Genomic DNA, 16,558 nt, shown 5'->3' with positions numbered 1-16,558 from the left:
GGCCGGCCTCCGATGAACCTGCCTTCGCCATCGCTCCTTCTCCTTCTCCTTCTCGCCACCCCCGCCGCGGCCCTGCGCGCCGGCGTGATTGGGGGCGGGCTCGGCGGGCTCGCCTGCTGCAACGCGCTGCGCAAGGTTGGCATCGAGGCGGAGGTCTTTGAGCGGGCGCCAAAGCTGTCGCCGCAGGCGGGCACGGGGCTCACGCTGTGGCCAAACGGGCTGTCTGCTCTGGAGGCGATCGACCCGGGCCTCTCGGCGCACGTCCTGCGGGCCGGATCCACGACACAGCACATCGAGGTGACGAGTGCGGACGGGCTAACCAAGCTGCCCAACCCGACGGGCGACCCGCGGCGGTTCCCCTCGACGTACGGGCACCCGATGGCGAACGTGCGCTGGTCGAAGCTGCAGAAGGTTCTCGCCGCGCGCCTGCCCGAGGGAATCATCCACCTCGATCGACAGCTGACCAAAGTCGAGGTGCGACCGGACACTTCCGAGACACTTCCGAGACGCCTCCTAGGCACCCCTGGCACCCCCGCCTCCCCTCCTGTCCCGTTTCCGCTCAACTCTCCGCCGCCTCTCCACCGTGTCGCCGCCCACCGTCGCCGCCCTCCCCTCCCCGCCACCGCCCTTCTCTCCACCCTTCCTACTGCAGCTCTCGCACACCCCACCGCTCCCCTCGCACGCCCTCACCCCTTTCCTTCCCCCCGCCCACCGCCCCTCCAACACCCCCGCCGCCGCCCCGCGTCTCCCAGCCGGCTGGAGGCGGCGTGACGGCGCACTTCGAGCGCTCCGAGGGCGGCGCGGAGAGCGCACACTTCGACCTGCTGGTTGGCGCCGACGGAATCAACTCGGCCCTCCGCCAGCAGCTGGTTGGCGACGGGGCTCCGCGCGACGCCGGGCGCACCATCTGGCGGGCCGGCCCTCCTGGTGCGGCGAGGCGAGCGTGCCTCCCATGGCACCGTGTGTCCCTCCGAGTCGTAGGCGGTCGATCATCCCCTACGAGGAGCGCCTGCTGCAGGCGGGCTCCTGCTCCATGTCGGCTGGCGCGGGCAAGGTTGGCTTCCTTACCCACCTGTCCGAGGGCGAGCTCTACTGGTCCGCCTTTGCCACGGACGAGGCCATCGCCAAGAGCGGCTTGGCGCGCGACCCGGCTGCCACTGTCCCCGAGCCTTCCCTAGAGCCTTCCCCGAGCCACCCAAACCCTTCCCGGACCCTTCCCGTCCCCTTCCCCGTGCCCTCCCGCAGGTGCGTGGCGACTTCTCTTCCGTCAAGGAGAGCCCTCGCTCGCCCGCAGGCCGGCGGAGACTTGCCCGAGACCGCTGGGAGACTGCCCGAGAGTCTGTAGGAGTACCTGGTGGCCCAGTTCTCCGACGTGTACAAGCTGCTGCCCGTCCTCGAGAGGACTCCCGAGGAGGCGATCCTCGAGCGGAGGGCCGAGACTAGCCGAGATTCGCCGAGACTCGCCGAGATTCGCCGAGATGCGCCGAGACTCGCCGAGGTTCGCCGAGATTCGCCGAGGAGGTGCTCCTCGAGCGGAGGCGGGGAGCCGCCTGTTTTGCTGTGGCCACGCCGCCCCCGTCACATGCCGTCCACAGGTCGCCGACAGGGTTCCGCTCGTCGACGGCAGCGGCAAGGTTGCCATTCCGTGGGCGGGGGGCGACGGCGAGGCGGGCCTGCCGAGGCAGCCTGGTGGGCACCTTCCAGGAGCGGTCCAGGACCCTTCCAGGACCCTTCCCATAGGCGGGCCTGCCAGTCACGCTGCTCGGCGACGCCTTCCACGCGATGATCCCGTCGCTCGGCCAAGGCGCAAACACGTCCTTCGAGGGGGCGTACCGCTTGGCGGCAGCCCTGCGCGGCGCGACGACCGCCGAGGAGGTGGTTGCGGCTCTTCGGGCCTACGAGGTTGCCCAGATGGAGCGTGCGCACTGGATCGTCAAGCAGTCGGCAGAGCAAGGCCGGACGGTGTACGAGGACCGCGACGAGTTCATGCGGCGGCAGCAGATGGCGCAGGACGACATGTGGGGCATCGCCTTCAAGCCCCTCGCTGCCTGAGCCCCGCCCCGCCGCCCGGCCGTCGCGCCTCTTCGCAGGAGTGAGGCCTCGCGAGGAGAGCGGCATAGTGTGGGTTCCCGGATCAGCGGCGCCGCAGTCCCACGTGCCGCACGCGCCACGGAGCGCCCGAAAGAGCATGTAAGTATTTGTGTGACCGGTCTCGTGTGTTTGTCGGTTGTTTTTGTCCTGTGCGTCATATGTGCTGCGGGGGTCTCTTTCGGGTCGGGCGCGTTTATAGCAAGAAACCAGAATCTTTATTCCAGAGAAGAGAGAAGTGAGAAGAGCTGGGCCATCATCTTTCATGCGCGAGTCATGGGCGGGTCGCTCCACTCACATAAAACTCACTCTCTTCCGGCTCTGTCTCTGGCGGCCCGAGGGCCCGCGGCGAGAGCAGGAGGTCGCGGGACTCCGGGAGGAGATAGAGAGAGAAGGGCCAAGGTTTTGTCTTGCATTCTCGCTCGTGTCAGGGCTTGCGCCGCTGCCACTTGTCGAAAGTCGCTCCCGGATCGGAGGCATCGATCGCCTTGTGGTCCGGAAAGTCGATCCCGAGCCGCCGGTCAAATCCGCGGTGCGCCCGCTGCTTGGATGGCAGCGCGCTGGGAGCGGTCTGCGTCGGCTGCAGCTCGGGGAAGTGCCGTCCGATCGCCTCGAGGACGCAAGCGGCGATCGCCGCATTCCCTCGCGCGTTTGGGTGCAGGCCGTCTGCGAGGAGGTCCTTCCACTCCTCTCGCAGGAAGGCGGCGTGCACGTCCGCCGCCGGCACGCCCTCCTCCGCCGCAACCTCGAGCGCCGCCGCCGCATATTGCTGCGTCGTCTCGAAGTTGCGATTCGGCTCCGAGGCCGGATCCAGTCCGTACGTCGTCGAGCAGTGCTGCGCCCACGCGACGTCGTCGCACGGCGGAGGGCTGAGGAGCAGCACGCGTGCCGAGCCGTCCCCACACTCGCGGATCGCGCCGATGATGGAGACCAAGTTGCGCCGATACTCTTCGAGCGGCACGTGCTGTCGGCTCGACTGCTCTGGCTGGAGCCTCAGGGGCGGCGGCCTCGTGGCGTCGTTCGCTCCAAGAAAGACGACGACCAGCGCGGGCGTGTCCTCAGGGCGCCCGCCGCTCGGGAATAGATGCGGCAACAGATGCAACGCCCAGCGCGTATTGTAGCCCGAGTATCCGCGCAGCCGGATGTCTGCGTGGCGCTGCCAGTCGTTTGCCAGCGCGGCGCCCCAGCCGCCGGGGCCAAAGGAGAACTGCGTGATGGAGTCGCCGAAGAGCGTGAAGACGGGTCGCATGTCCCACCGCTCTCGTCAAACGGCAGACGGCCGCACTGCAGCTGGTTGGCTGCACGCGGACGAGAGGGCTTCCCGGCGGCGCTCGGGTATTTCTTCAGTGTTTTGAATCAGCGTTTCCTCGAACGATATCGGTGTCGAAACACCGCTCTGACAGCGCTCACAGCTGTGTCACGCCTGTATAATCGAATCGACTCTCCTCCCCCGCCCCAACGCATCGCCCCCTCGTCTCGCATATCTGCCGCCCCGTGTTCTTCCGCCCTCAGGTACAAGGAGAGCCTCGAGTTCCTGAAGGCGAAGGAGAAGAAGGCCAAGCCCGTGGCTGCGAGCCTGCGCCTGATCTCCAAGAAGGAGCAGGCGCGGCGCGAACGTTCGGGCAAATTCTTCTGAACGAGCTCCCTCGGCGGAGTTTGGGCGCTTCGGCCGTCGCGTTAGCGTTGCGGCGTGCACTGGGCTATCTTGGGCTGGCAGTGGCACAGAGTCGCCTCAGCGCAGCCGCGGCTCGCAGTGTCCGCTAGTACTACTGGTGTCCGCGAACTACTCTAGTGTCCGCGGTCCGTGCGTGCGCGTGTGTGTTCGCTATGTTGTGTGTGTATGTGTGTGTGTGTGTGTGTGTGTGTGTGTGTGTGTGTGTGTGTGTGTGTGTGTGTGTGTGGCGGGCCTGCGCTGCGTTGTTGGGAGGGAGGGGGAGGGAAGTGGACGTGGTTGAGTTGCCCTCCTTCATATCTTGCGGAGAGAAGCAGAGGTGTGCTCCGACGTGCAAACCCGCGGCGCAGCGCGCCTCAGGCTCACTCACTCATTGGCAACGCCTCGAGTGGCGGCACGCCCGCCTCCGTTGGCCACTCATACGCCTTCGGCAACACCGAAGAGAAGGCCCGCCGCCTAAACATGGGCTGCAAGGCGCGCGGGCAGCCCGGCCAACCCTTCTCCCCAAGACCGGCCACGGCTACGTCAAGGCGCATCGCGGTTTCTACCACGACGCGATCTTTGTCAAGCGCAACAACTTCAACCTGCTGCTCCACGAGACGTTCGGCGGCGGCTTCTCGCCCACCGCCGTTCTCAAGCTGCGCCGCCTCGCGCGCAAAGTCGCGCGCGGCAGCGTTGACCGCACGGCCTACTCGCCCAAGTACTCGCTCTCTTTTATGTCCCACCATGCAGAGCGCATCTCTCTCTCTGTTGTGCGAGGCGTGAACCGCGCCATTCGCTCTCACCTGGCGACCCTGTCTGCACGTCTCGCGCGCGCGTGAACAGGGCTCCAGGCCCCAAATGACGTGTGAGTGTTAGAGTTGTTTGGTATTGCTAAAAATCTCTCTCTCAATCGCTGGCACAAACAATTTGAATTTTTCGGCTCGGCTCGCTGCTGTATCGCTCCGCGGCGAGCGGCGTCCGCTCTTCCCTCTCACTGTGGTTTTGTGTGCGGGATGTCTGTATCTGCGTATGTTGTGCACATGTGTTTTGTTTCATAACATCGAAGGCCTCACCCCCCCCTCCCTCCTGACGCCCACCTCTGCCCTTTCTCCGTGACGCCGGGTTGCTCAAGTTTGCCAACGCAAGGTTGATGGCAAATTTCAAATGATCACACGCTCACCACCCCGGCATGGCCGCGCACCGAGCGCTGTCCGCCACCGGGCCGCCGCCAGCCCCAGAGGAGGCAGAGCTCCGGCGAGACGAGCCCATGCAAATGCACGCCAATCGCAGCGGCGCGCCGTGCCGGCAAGGCGACAGACAGACACCACCCCAGCGGCCACCCTTGACGGCCTCGCCCCTGGTGTAGTGGCAGCGGCAAGGGTGGGGGAGGCGCCAAGCCGTCGTGGTTTGAGTCGGCCGGCCGCCTTCCTGCCTTCAATGAGACTGGATCAGACGTCAACCAACCCGGGGTTCGCTCGAGAGTGGCCATACCCAAGCCCTAGACCTAGACTCAACCCCGACCCCGACGCACTACCTCACGTCCTCGCAATCTTAGCGATGCCTCTGAGGTGCCCTCGTTGCATCATCAGGTGCTCGAGCGAGTGGTCGCGCAAGTCGCTTACCGGGGCGAGCTGGTCCTCATCTGCGGCGACGGCTCTCCATACGGGTCGCCCACTGCGCTCAACACCGTCCTGCAGTTCTGGGCGCTGCGATTGCGGCACACCCTCTTCGTCTCGGACTCAGCTGCAAGGCAACCTCCCCGAAGAGCCCTCGGCCGCCTGTGCAGACGTCCCACCTCCCCCCCCCTTCCATTCTTTAGTTGTGCGCGGCTCCGCCGAACAGTGCCGCAGCTCGCATGCGTGTGGAGTTCCTCGATCGGTGCGCTCCAACTGCATGTGAGATCTCAAGCCATCTCCCCACGCTTCCGTTGCCCGTCTCATGTCACAGCGCCATCGCGGCCAAACAACCAAGGGCTGTGCAACCGAAAGCATTGGGACCTGCGCTTCTACTTTTACCACGTCCGCAAGGCGCTCGTCGCTCGCCTGGCGGCCGCCGTTAGATGCTGGGCGCTAGCACTGGTATCCAGCAGCGGCCTCTCCGGGCCTGCCCGAGCGGCAATTGTGCGAGAGGTGCACCTTCTAGACCCAAAATCACGAGCACGGGCGGCTAAAGGCGGTGGAGCTTGGCATCTGGCGCCATCTCAACTCTGTGCCCACAGGCGGTTAACCACGGCGTGAACGTGCTGCAGACCGATACCGACGCCGCCTGGTTCACTGCTACCCTCTTCTCTCGAAGCCAGCCCTAATCCTAACCCTCCCCTCCATCCTCTTTGCCCAGGTTTGAAAACCCCTACCCTCTGCTCAAGCGGCAGCTGGGCGCCGCCAACCTCGTCGTCCAGCCGGACCTGCCATTGCTCAATGCCGGCGTCTTCTACGCGCAGGGCGCGCGGCGTGGCTCCGGCCTCGCGTGGGTGCGATACGGGACCGCTCGCAGCCTCAATCCCGTTCTCTACGCGTCTCTTCAGTGCGACACGTCCACCCTCAGGTGCTTGGGGAGGTTGCCCGGCGCATCGACCTGTTTATGCATCACCCCGAGGTCGCCGGCGGCCACCTGGCCCCACTGCGGTGTTTGTGGTGCCACCGAGCGCCATCCGCCATAGGCGGTCCGCCAATACGTGCCGTGGGCGGTGGCGCCCTACTTTTCCAACTCGGACGAGCAGACCCTCATGAACGATGTGGTGGTCTCGGCGATGACAAACCTGTCCTACTACGTCTTCTCGACGGCGCTGCACGAGTACCGGTACGGCGGGCGGAAGAAGAAGCCCTTCACGTGGGAGCAGACGGCCGAGTACGCGCTCAAGCAGCGCGCGCGCAAGGAGTGGACTGCAAAGGGGCAGGACGGGCCGCTCGGGAGGTGCGAGGGCTGGCCCGCCCTCGGCAAGTGCCTTTACCCGCTGAGGCCGCTTGGGGGGAGCGGTGCAGCGGGCGTCTCGTGGCTGGTCCGGGCACCGGTTGAGCTCTTCAGCCACTACACCGAGCGCTACCTCGATACGAGCGGCCGCTCGATCGGCGATGTCGTCGACAGCGCCGAGGAGAGGGTGGCCGCCTTCGCCGAGGGTCGACCGGCGTCGTATGCCACGCACCGGCGGATGCCAGCTGTAATGGCGCACCTAGCCTCCGTGCGTGCCGGCGCGTGGGCTCGCCGGGCGGTGCTGCGCGCTCGCGGCTGGTGGCACCCAGAGGCGGACGGGCTGGCCGCCGAAACGCTCGGGTGGGGGAGGCGACGGCGGGGCCTCTTGCGCCTGGCAGGCAGCAGCTCTGGCTTGGGCGCCTGCGACCCGCCCTCGAGCATCGAGCTGGACACGCTTGTCGGCGCCCTCCCACCCTGCCGCACCTTCGCCCGGCCGCCTTGCCCGGTCGCCAACGACGCACACCCCCTCCCGCCCGCAGGCAACCTGTTGCTGCTCGGCGCACTAGGCGGGCTCGTGGTCGTAATCCCCGAGACACTTTGCGGATTTGAGCCTCGCGGTCGCGGCTTTGGCCTCGGGGGATTTGGGGCTGACCTGCTGCGCACAGCGCCACGCCGCCTCTCTGGCGGCCTCGAGCAGCGGTGCGCGTGGGGAGGCCCCAAGCCGTGCTGGATGGTTGAGTACATCACAGAGCTTGAGTGGGAGCGGCAAGGCCGACCGGCGGCGATGAGCGCCGCGGAAGTTGCGCTCGAGCCCAGGGTGGCCACAGTGCTGCGCGGCGGGGGCCTCAGCACCCTCGCTTCGTCGCTGAGGGACGTGACTGGCGCGCTTATGGGGAGGCCTCTCCTACCGCCGCCTCCTCTGCAGGCCACACTCGGCGACCCGGAGCGCTGGGCGGACCAGATCGCTTCGCTGGGTGTCACCGCCGGCGTGGACATGCTTGGCCGCGGGGCGGCAACGTTCGTACGCAAGGCAAAGTCGGGGCTCTCGCCGGATGGCGCACCGGACCGTGCTTGCATCGCGTACCTCTTTGCGCAGGCGCACGCCCGGAGCACCAACGGAACCCGCTAGAGGGGGAGCGGTGACCTGTGTGTACCTGCTCCTGTCCACAGGCGGCTAGAACATACACTGTTGCAGCACCGTTACCAACACTCTTCGATACGGTGCATAAACTTTTTAACGATAATAAAACGAACGCGGGAACATGGGAGATCGCCGTGAACACATCGCGTCTCGTGTCGTCGATATTCTTATTCACACCGATATACGAATCACCGTCGTCCCATGAAGAGCATGCTTGACCCACGACTCCCGCGCGAGCGACTGGAGGCACAGTCGTCCAACGCAAAGTGGTACTCTCGCACCTCCTCGCTCGTCCTTGCCAACCGTCCCGACGCGATGCTTTCGAGCATCCCCGTTCGTACCGCTCGCCACTGAAGCAGCTGCTTGCGACAAGGTAGCCGGCGCCTGCCAACTGCCCGGTATGCGCTGGTGAAAGACCGCCGCGCGAGCTCCCTCTGCCAGCCCTGGTCCGGCACGAGCAGCGCGAGCAGCCTCGACAGCTCCACTCGCTGGAGGCGCGCGTCATGACCGTCGTATAGCGCCTTGCGGGAGATTGATCCGATAAGGTGCGATCTCAATGCAATTGATCTCACGTTAAGGCGTGCACATCACATTTCGGCTACATCTAGCCTCGTATGAGATCTCCACTTGTGCGCTCGGCGCCAGGCCCGTCCGGAGCGCGCCCCGCACCTCCACAAGCTCAACGACCATCCACTCCACCATGCTGAGAATCTCGAACGCCGACGTGTTTAGTGCATACCGCGAAGCTGCCGATGCCGATGGAGGCGGGTGCTTTTCTCGCTCCAGGTTGTGCCAGACGCCCGTCTCCTCCGCCCGAAAATGCGATATGGCCTTGCGGATGTGCGAGCGGCGAACGAGGTGGACCACGCGGACCTCGTTTGCGATGCTCCACGCCATGAAGCGCGTGAAGGCGCGTGTGTCCACTCGAGTCGTCGAGGTGTTGGAGGCGAGATGTGCTAGCGAGTCGACGGGGGGGAGCTGATTGTACATCACCTTGAAGCCGCAAGCCCGTGTGCAGGAGGCGTCGCCCGTCACATCGAAGCGGCTGAGCGTCTCGTTGTACCGCGCCAGGTCGTCGCTCTCTGCAACTCGGCACCTCGACCCCATCGCCGCGAAGGCTCGCGCGAGGAGGGGCTCGGCGCACGTAGAGAAGAGCGACGTCTCGCGGCATCTCCTCCCAACGCGGTACAAAGGCTCGTTTACGCTAGTCCGCAGGCAGCCCGAGAGGCGCGCAAGGCCGCTCATGAACGCCTGCGGATCGCTAGTCGCGTGGGCGTGATAGGGATCCGATCTTGGAATTAAAGTTGCTTGCTACTACTACTGAACGCCTGCAGATTGCAAAAGAGACGCTGTAGGCAGGCGCAAGGAGTCACTGCAGTTAGTTAGTTGACGACAACCGTCGTGCCGGAGCGCTGGGAGGAGAGGACGAGGAAGCGAGAGGGGCGATCCGGAGGCCCCTGTTTCTTGCGGTGGCCATTGTCACGCGAGGAGCTCGACCGCTCGCAGCGCTCAGACTTCTTGCAGCCGAGCGTGTTGCACTCCTCGCCGCTGCGAGCCACGCTGCACCAGGATGGCAAAGCCATCTGTCCCGAGAGACGTGGCAGGACAGCCGAGTTTGTGTCCGGCGTGAGATCAGTGAGAGGCTTTCATTTCTGTCAGGAGACGGAACACGGAGGAGCTGTATAGGTCACTAGAGACCCACACCATCGCTACATCACCACAACCACCAAGTCGGATACAAGTCGATGACAATGTGCGCGGCAGGACAAACCAAACATGAGACGGTTACACGGACGGTCAGTCAGGCTACGGTCAGGATGTAGGTTTGAGTTCACACTCTCCAACACTCCCCCATTGTCTCCGCAGTCTTCATGAATGAGGATGCGGCAGACAACAACAGCAGAGTGTGAATGTGTCTGAGCGTAGGTATGCCGGTTACCCGCCGGCGTCTCGCGGGGCTGGCTAAGCGTCCAACCTTGCGTCTTCGCGAAGGATGGTCTTGCTTGTTGGCAAGACTTGCGCGCTAAGATGATCCAGTGAAGGGGTCAAAGCGCGGCCGAGTGGGCGGAGAGAGAGAAAGGGGAGATAATGAACAAGAGCTCGTTGTGGAGCTCGGTCATGGCGCGCCGCGAGCTGCAATCCGGGCTGAGCGTCGCGGGGCGGCTTGAGCGGGCGCGGCGGGAGCGGCGGGCGCGGGAGCGGCAGCGGGGGCGCCCCCTTGCTGCGCAGCGATTGGGCCGTTGGGAAGCCTCGCCGCGTTGACGTGGATGAGCGCATCAGGAACGTGAGGACGATCTTCAATGTCCCGAACGTTGATGTTGCGCCACGGGCCGCCGAGGACGGTGAAGGAGAGCTCGTCGAAGGAGACATCGGCTGTGTAGATGATGCGCCGGACGGCGGGGATGTAGACGAGGTGCTTGGAGCGTCGAGGGTCGTGGCCGAGGTTGATGCCCTTGAGACGAGCGGGGGTAAGGTTGTGCCCGCGAAGCGACTCGGGGAGGACGCAGGTGCAGTCGCAGAGCATGACCTTGAAGCGTTCGAGGCTGTACTCGCGAGGGTAGCCGATGGCGATCTGCATCGGTGACAGCCACCGAGGCTCAGCGCTGGTCCCCCTGTTCGTCTGCAGCAAGTTGTGGACGCGGGCGAACTGGTTGAAGAGGAAGGGCCAGAACTGAACGTACTCCTTGTCCCCCCCAGCATGAACGAGAGCGGTGCGCGTGCATTTGAGGAGAGTCCCCCAGCAGCGCTCGGCGACGGCGTTCCCCTCGTGGATGTCGGGAGAAGAGAAAAAGTGCTGGATGGCGAGGACGGTGCAAAGTTCGTCGATCAGCTCGGACGTGAAGTAGCTGGCGTTGTCGGTGAGCCACTCGTCGATGATGCCAGGTCTGCGCGTCTTGGTGAGGAGATGAGCATGGTCACGGAGGAAAGCACGGACTGCGCCAAGGATTTCGGCGGAATCGCCCTTCTCCAGGAAGTAGACGGCGATGACGCCGGAGAAGTAATCGACGAAGTTGATGGCGTACACGAACTTGTGAACGCTCCAGGGCAGAAGCTTGATGGGGCCATTGAGGTCGGACGCGACTCGCTCACCAAAGTACGTGTAGACGCGACGGTTGGTTGGGTGACTCGGATGGCCCTTGCGGCGACGATTGAGGAGACACGCGTCGCAGATGCAACGATCACTGCCAGGGCGAAAAGCGTAACCTTTGTAGCGGAGTGCACCAACCACCCTGTCTCTGCTGAAGTGGCCCAAGCGGGCATGCCAGAGCAAGAAATCGTCGTCAGTCGGAGTGGAATACTCGTCGAAGATCTTAAGCAGGGTGGTGTCGAGTGCATCGAAGACCTCGGGGACGGAGGTTCCGAGGACGGGTGCATCGATGGCGAAGGCGTCGGAGATGGCAGGCTCAGACTCAGGCGTCCAGACGGCTGAGACGCTCGTAGAGGCGCATTGGACTTCTTGCCAGAGGCGTTGGACAGCGGAACGGGCTAGCGCGAGGAGGCGAGACGAGGAAGAGACAGCAATGAGGTAGAGTGGCATTGCCACGTCGAACAGATGCCCAACACTCCCCCACGACGTGGTAATCGCCACGCAAGGCAGAGAGGGCGTGTCGATCGTCGCGTGTTCATCGCGTACAACTCCGGTCGTGTCGAGTGGCGACGTCGGAAGTAGCGGCGGCGAAAGGCAGGGTCCACATTCAGTGCGAGGTCCTTGCGGTAACTGCCGTTGCAGCAGCCCGAGAGCTGGTAGCGGAGGCAGCAGCTGCGATGGTGGTCCGTAGGCGAGGAGAACGGACCGGTAAGGAGAAGTAAGAGGAGATACTCGTGTCCACCCAGCCGCAGTGCTGGCGGAGATGCGCTCTGTCGCAGAAGATCCGCAAGCACCCAAGTTGATGTTGCGGTTGTACTCATTCTGCTTAGCCTCCGAGCCAAGCAGTTGGCGGCCGCTGTGCCACCGTGCGCCGAGCCTCTGTGCCCAGCCAATCACCACGGCTCGCGCAGGTGCCCATGGTGCCAGCCAACGTATCGAGCGTAAGCCGGAAATGCTGTGCGGCAACACATCTCGCTTGTGTGCCGCACCAGCTCTCATGTCGGCCTCAGTGCCGCACTGCTCACTCCGTGCACTCACCGGTCGGTACCATGTCAGGAGACGGAACACGGAGGAGCTGTATAGGTCACTAGAGACCCACACCATCGCTACATCACCACAACCACCAAGTCGGATACAAGTCGATGACAATGTGCGCGGCAGGACAAACCAAACATGAGACGGTTACACGGACGGTCAGTCAGGCTACGGTCAGGATGTAGGTTTGAGTTCACACTCTCCAACAATTTCTCTCTGAGCACTTGAGCACTTGGTAGGGTCGATTCCGCATGGTACGGGACCCCTCGATCGTCTCGCCCTCCCTCACTGGTGTGTTCATTGGGGGTGTCATAACAATTTTCTCTCTCAATGTACGTTCGTACTTTTAGCTTACTGGGAGAAAAGGGAGAGGGGGTCTCTCTCTCAATGTATGTGCGTTGCCATCGGCGCTGGTCGAGTGGGTGCATGCACCTGCGGCAGCGGCAGCGTACCCCACCCGAGATGCCAGCCTTGCGGCCAGTGCGGCGGCAAAACGGGGGGCATGGCCGCAATGGGCGGCGGGTGCATGAAGCTCATGCGCGTGTCAGTCGACATGGATGTGCTCGACGACGGTTATATGCATATTACCACGGGGGTCCAGGGTTCGGACTTTTTGCGTGCGTATGGTACTGTCGGATGTCTGCTCAAGACCGCCTGACTGCTAGGCTGCCTACACCGACACGCTAAAGATCTTGCCGAGCAGTCTGAGCGACGGCTACATTGATTCGCGCGACATTGAGGCGCTTCGCAACCAGAAGGCTCTCGGCGAGTGGATGGAGCATGGAGGGTTGGAGCTGCAGCAGCTCAGACAGAACTCTGCGCGCGTGCACCTTCTTCTAGTCCCTATATACCTTAGACGTGTTTTTCGCCCAGCTGGGACCCCAGACGACAGCGCCCTCTCCGCCGGACGCGCGATGACTGCACTCCACGTGCTCCAAGATGAGCTGCCGTGGGCGTGCTGCGAGCGCGTCGGGGAGGGCCGGGAGGCGGGAGTTGTGGCAGAGGTGTTGTTCGTAGGCAGCTTCAGCTAGCCCCAGGCCCGGCAGAAGATTAGCCAGAGGTTATTTCCCCCAGGCCCAACAGCGTGCATCCCTGCCGACTAGGTCCAGCCCAGGGTGAGGCAGATCTGACGTTCTGTGACATCCGCCAGATCCGTGTTTTTCTTGTCTTGCGGTACATCTCTCCGCTCGCCACCTCACGCTCCGCCGTCCGGCCATGGATGGTTCGATGGAGCTCGGCGAGCTCCATCGAACCATCCAACTCCGGTCACCGGGTCTGAACGCGCTCAGCCTCAGGAGGTACCAAACCGCGCGAATTCTGCACGCCTCGCTGCACCGCTGGCTTGACTGAATCAGGCAGCAGCAGGCTGCTGCTGCTGCTGCTGCCACAGCAGCAGTCTGATGCGGCCCCAATACGCAGGTTAATGACCAGCATTACTGCCGGGGGCATACGAGCCGCCACAGCCGGTGTGTGGCCGTGCACTGCCACCTGCCCGCGGCTACGCACGACGCGTCGGAGCAACGAGTCGTCAATCCGAGTTACATGATTCTGTGCCACTCTCGCGGCTTGCAGCGCGTCTCACTCACGCATGCTCTCCAAGAGCTATGGCGGGCGCGTGTGTGGGGCTGTATAGCCTGTGTTTGGCAGGTCCGACCCGTTCACTATCAGAACCATGCCTGGGCCACACATCGCACACGGGGAGCAGCTCAGGGGCCCAGTAAGCCGCGGAATCTCGCCAAATGTCACAACCCACCTCACCCAGGGCTGGACCTAGTCCGCCCGGAGGCGGAGCTCATGGCCTTGCCCTTGGCGTTGCGCGGGCGCTCGGCGGCGCCAGTAGTGCATGATTTAACTCTGTCAGTTTTTTGGCATTCCCCTGGTGGCTATATGGCTATTTTATAGGGGTTCGCCTAGGCTGTAGGTAACCCCCGCGGGCGCTGCAAAAGTATTGGGTCACCGCAGCTCTGGCGACTCGGACACCGCGCCGAGCTCCCTGCCCTCCCGCCCGCCGCCCGCCCCGCCGGCTCCCGCCGGCGCCGGCTGTCTGCGGAGCAGCGCCGCGCCGGGGCGGCAGAGGACGGCCGGTGCGCCATCCGGTAGCCGGTGGCCGGCCGGGCAGTCGAGCCACTGGCGCTGCGCCGGAGTCAGCGCGAGCTCGATGGAGCCGACGTGCTCCGCGACGTGCGACGCCCTCGGGCGCGCGCGGCCGTCGTCCGCCCAGCACGCCTCGATGAGCAGCCTCACCTGTTGGCGCACCACCCGGGGGGCGCGTCTCGAGGGGGAGACGCGCGCAAGCCCGCTCCCTCGCGCCGCGTCGGGAGTGCCGCCTGGCATCCAATCTCGGGGGGTCTCGGGGGGTCTCGGATGATCTCGGGTGATCTCGCGCCGCGTCGGGAGTGCCATCCGGCATCGCCGGCCGCAGCCGCTGCAGCCCGATCGAGACGGCAGCCTGCAGCGCCGAGCGGTCGGAGAAGGGGACGGTGTGCGTGATGAGCTCGAAGAGGATCATGGCGAGGCTAAACACGTCGGCGCTCTCCGAGTACGCCTCGCGCATCACAACCTGTCGTCCAAGTCACGACTAAAGATGGAAACACTCGTCTCTCTCCGAGCACCTTTCGCGCGTCCCAGCCTCGGGCGCCATCCAGCGGTACGTGCCTATCATCAACTCGTTCTCACGATTGATTGAGAACTCATCCTCACAGGCGCCACCAGCGGTATGTGCCCGTCTCGGGCGTGAGGGCGCTCGTCGACGTGCGGCCGCCTGCGAGTTACTAGCCAGCGCTTAGTTGACTAATCCGAGGTGTGAGGGCGATGGCCGACACGCGGCTGCCGCTGCCGCCGACGCTGCTGCTCCGGCTGCTGCTGCCGCTGCAATCGCCTCGGAGGGCGGCGAGGCCGAAGTCGGCAATCTTGACGCCGCGCTCGCCGTGCAGCAACACGTTCGGCGACTTGAGGTCGCGGTGCATGATCCCGCGGCCGTGCAGGAAGGCGAGCCCAGTCGCCACGCCACCGGCGACGCGGAGGAAGAAGCCGGGCGGCGTGGGCCGCTGTAGCGCCTGGTGCAGGTCGCCGCCGTCGCAGTACTCGAGCACGACGCAATAGGTCAGCTGCTCCTGCACGTGGCGCGAGATTGCACGAGAGGGCGCGAGATCACCCGAGAGTCCGCGAGCCGTGAGCAATCGGTGCACCACATTATGGCTCTCTCGGGCTACTCGGGCTATCTCCGTGATATCTCGGGCTCTCTCGCGTACTCTCGGCCACCCTCGGCTACTCTCGCGTACTCTCGGCTACTCTCCTGCACGGCGCCGACGAGATGCACCACATTCGGGTGGCCTAGAGGGAAGGCAATCAGGTAATAATGAGCTTCATTCATTGCCGACGAGGCGCACCACGTTCGGGTGGCCCGGCTGGGACGCGCGCAGCAGCATGCCGACCTCCACCTGCCAACTCGTGTGCGCATCCTCGCGCCCACACGCAACCTTGACCGCCACCCTGCGGCCGCCCCACTCCGCCAGGTAGGTGGAGCCGCTCTGACCCCGCCCCAGCCGGTTGCGGAAGGCAAGCGAAGGCAGCGCAATCCGGTGCACCCCGCCGCCGCCGCCACCACCGCCGCCGCCGCCGCTGCTGCTCCCGCCGCCACCGCCACCGCCGCCACCGCCGCCGCCGCCGCCGCCACCGCCGCCGCCACCGCCGCCGCCGCCACCGCCGCCGCCGCCACCGCTGCCGCTGCTGCCGCCGCCGCTGCTGCCGCCGCTGCCGCGCGTCACCACCGCCGCTGCCCTGGCGAAGCGGCTCCTCTCCGCCTGCCTCTCCGCATCCTCTGCCGCATCGATCGACGCCGCAGCGCTGCCCGCCGGGGGCCCAGCCGCCGCCTGGCTCGCCGAAAGGCCGGGGGGCGGCGCGGCGGCCGCCGCGACGCGCCTCAGCAGCATCTCCTTGATCTGGTCGCCCGAGAGGCGGCGCAACTCGTCGCCTGCCGCTCACACCGTTGAGTCACTCACTCGCTGACCTGGATGAGGCGGGAGAAGCTCCTCGATCTCGGGCAATCTCCCGCCTCTCCCAGCCGCTCGAGCTCGCTCATAGACGCTCGCGTAATCTCGGCTAATCTCGGCTAGTCTCGGCTCATCCCCTCGCCCAATCGCTCGAGCTCAAACACTTCCCCCGCGCCGTCGCCGCCGCCGCCGCCGACAGCGGCGAACACGCCGTGGAGAGACGTGGCGGGCGGCGGCGAACGCGGCGGCGACAACTTGGCCACCTCGAGATCGTGGGTTAGGGTCAGGGTCAGGGAAGGGCCAGGGCCAGAGTTAGCGGCGGCGACAGCTTTGGCCACCTCGAAGTTGTGCAGCAGCTCCTGCAGCGCCTCGAGCTTGTCAATGTGCGCCTACAGGCGCAGCTGCCGTCTTCTGTATCGCTCTCCGTTCCGGCCGGCGGCTCGAGCTTGTCAATGTGCGCCGTCATGAGCTCGAACCACCGCGCCGCGCGCAAGCCGCCGCTCTTGAGGGCGGCGACGTCGAGGCTCCGCTGGAGCTCGTTGTGGACGTCCCTCAGCTCGGGCGGCGTCAGCTCAAACGCGGCGCCGATGAGCTCGAGCGCGCGCGGCGGAGAGAGGGTCTGGATCCGCTCGATGAGGGCGCGCTGCCGC

General features: G+C 65.2%; 6 protein-coding genes across 6 annotated transcripts; 2 read left to right on the top strand and 4 right to left on the bottom strand.

The window, feature by feature from the left end:
• Positions 1 to 12: 12 nt before the first annotated feature.
• Positions 13 to 2,302, top strand: EMIHUDRAFT_468023 (hypothetical protein; the record flags this gene model as incomplete). The annotated part of the gene is made up of 6 exons (XM_005784771.1): positions 13 to 474; positions 753 to 910; positions 982 to 1,138; positions 1,246 to 1,272; positions 1,346 to 1,667; positions 1,741 to 2,302. The coding sequence occupies 6 exons, from the start codon at positions 13 to 15 to the stop codon at positions 2,094 to 2,096; spliced, it is 1,482 nt and encodes a 493-aa protein (XP_005784828.1). The 3' UTR covers positions 2,097 to 2,302.
• Positions 2,303 to 2,515: 213 nt separating this feature from the next.
• On the bottom strand, positions 2,516 to 3,337 carry EMIHUDRAFT_72070 (hypothetical protein; the record flags this gene model as incomplete). The annotated part of the gene is made up of 1 exon (XM_005784770.1): positions 2,516 to 3,337. One exon carries the CDS (start codon positions 3,335 to 3,337, stop codon positions 2,516 to 2,518), a length of 822 nt encoding a protein of 273 aa, XP_005784827.1.
• Positions 3,338 to 4,931: 1,594 nt separating this feature from the next.
• On the top strand, positions 4,932 to 7,781 carry EMIHUDRAFT_112399 (hypothetical protein; the record flags this gene model as incomplete). The annotated part of the gene is made up of 9 exons (XM_005784769.1): positions 4,932 to 5,041; positions 5,109 to 5,211; positions 5,332 to 5,522; positions 5,562 to 5,620; positions 5,690 to 5,871; positions 5,961 to 6,010; positions 6,080 to 6,212; positions 6,287 to 6,337; positions 6,402 to 7,781. The coding sequence occupies 9 exons, from the start codon at positions 4,932 to 4,934 to the stop codon at positions 7,779 to 7,781; spliced, it is 2,259 nt and encodes a 752-aa protein (XP_005784826.1).
• A 585-nt stretch (positions 7,782 to 8,366) lies between these two features.
• Positions 8,367 to 9,376, bottom strand: EMIHUDRAFT_230954 (hypothetical protein; the record flags this gene model as incomplete). The annotated part of the gene is made up of 2 exons (XM_005784768.1): positions 8,367 to 9,044; positions 9,191 to 9,376. 2 exons carry the CDS (start codon positions 9,374 to 9,376, stop codon positions 8,367 to 8,369), a joined length of 864 nt encoding a protein of 287 aa, XP_005784825.1.
• Positions 9,377 to 9,784: 408 nt separating this feature from the next.
• Positions 9,785 to 11,729, bottom strand: EMIHUDRAFT_364589 (hypothetical protein). Its single transcript, XM_005784767.1, has 2 exons — positions 11,181 to 11,729; positions 9,785 to 10,130 (listed from the first exon to the last, which is right to left on the bottom strand). Exons 1-2 carry the CDS (start codon positions 11,329 to 11,331, stop codon positions 9,910 to 9,912), a joined length of 372 nt encoding a protein of 123 aa, XP_005784824.1. The 5' UTR covers positions 11,332 to 11,729; the 3' UTR covers positions 9,785 to 9,909.
• Positions 11,730 to 13,869: 2,140 nt separating this feature from the next.
• Positions 13,870 to 15,344, bottom strand: EMIHUDRAFT_230951 (hypothetical protein; the record flags this gene model as incomplete). The annotated part of the gene is made up of 5 exons (XM_005784766.1): positions 13,870 to 13,909; positions 14,045 to 14,160; positions 14,360 to 14,476; positions 14,856 to 15,029; positions 15,306 to 15,344. 5 exons carry the CDS (start codon positions 15,342 to 15,344, stop codon positions 13,870 to 13,872), a joined length of 486 nt encoding a protein of 161 aa, XP_005784823.1.
• Positions 15,345 to 16,558: the final 1,214 nt, after the last annotated feature.

This window comes from Emiliania huxleyi (genome assembly GCF_000372725.1).
Source record: "Emiliania huxleyi CCMP1516 chromosome Unknown EMIHUscaffold_168, whole genome shotgun sequence".
In the NCBI taxonomy this organism is placed as follows: domain Eukaryota; phylum Haptophyta; order Isochrysidales; family Noelaerhabdaceae; genus Emiliania; species Emiliania huxleyi.
The sequence above is the reverse complement of the archived record's forward strand: the minus strand, read 5'-3'. Positions and strand labels throughout refer to the sequence as shown.

Bases quoted from the DNA above. Each gene is read 5' to 3' on its own strand.
- EMIHUDRAFT_364589 (XM_005784767.1), bottom strand. From the start codon at position 11,331: ATGCCACTCTACCTCATTGCTGTCTCTTCCTCGTCTCGCCTCCTCGCG. The intron at 10,131-11,180 runs CCTTCGCCATCG...CCTTCACCGTCC, and splicing joins TGAGCCTGCCATCTCCGACG to TCGGCGGCCCGTGGCGCAAC.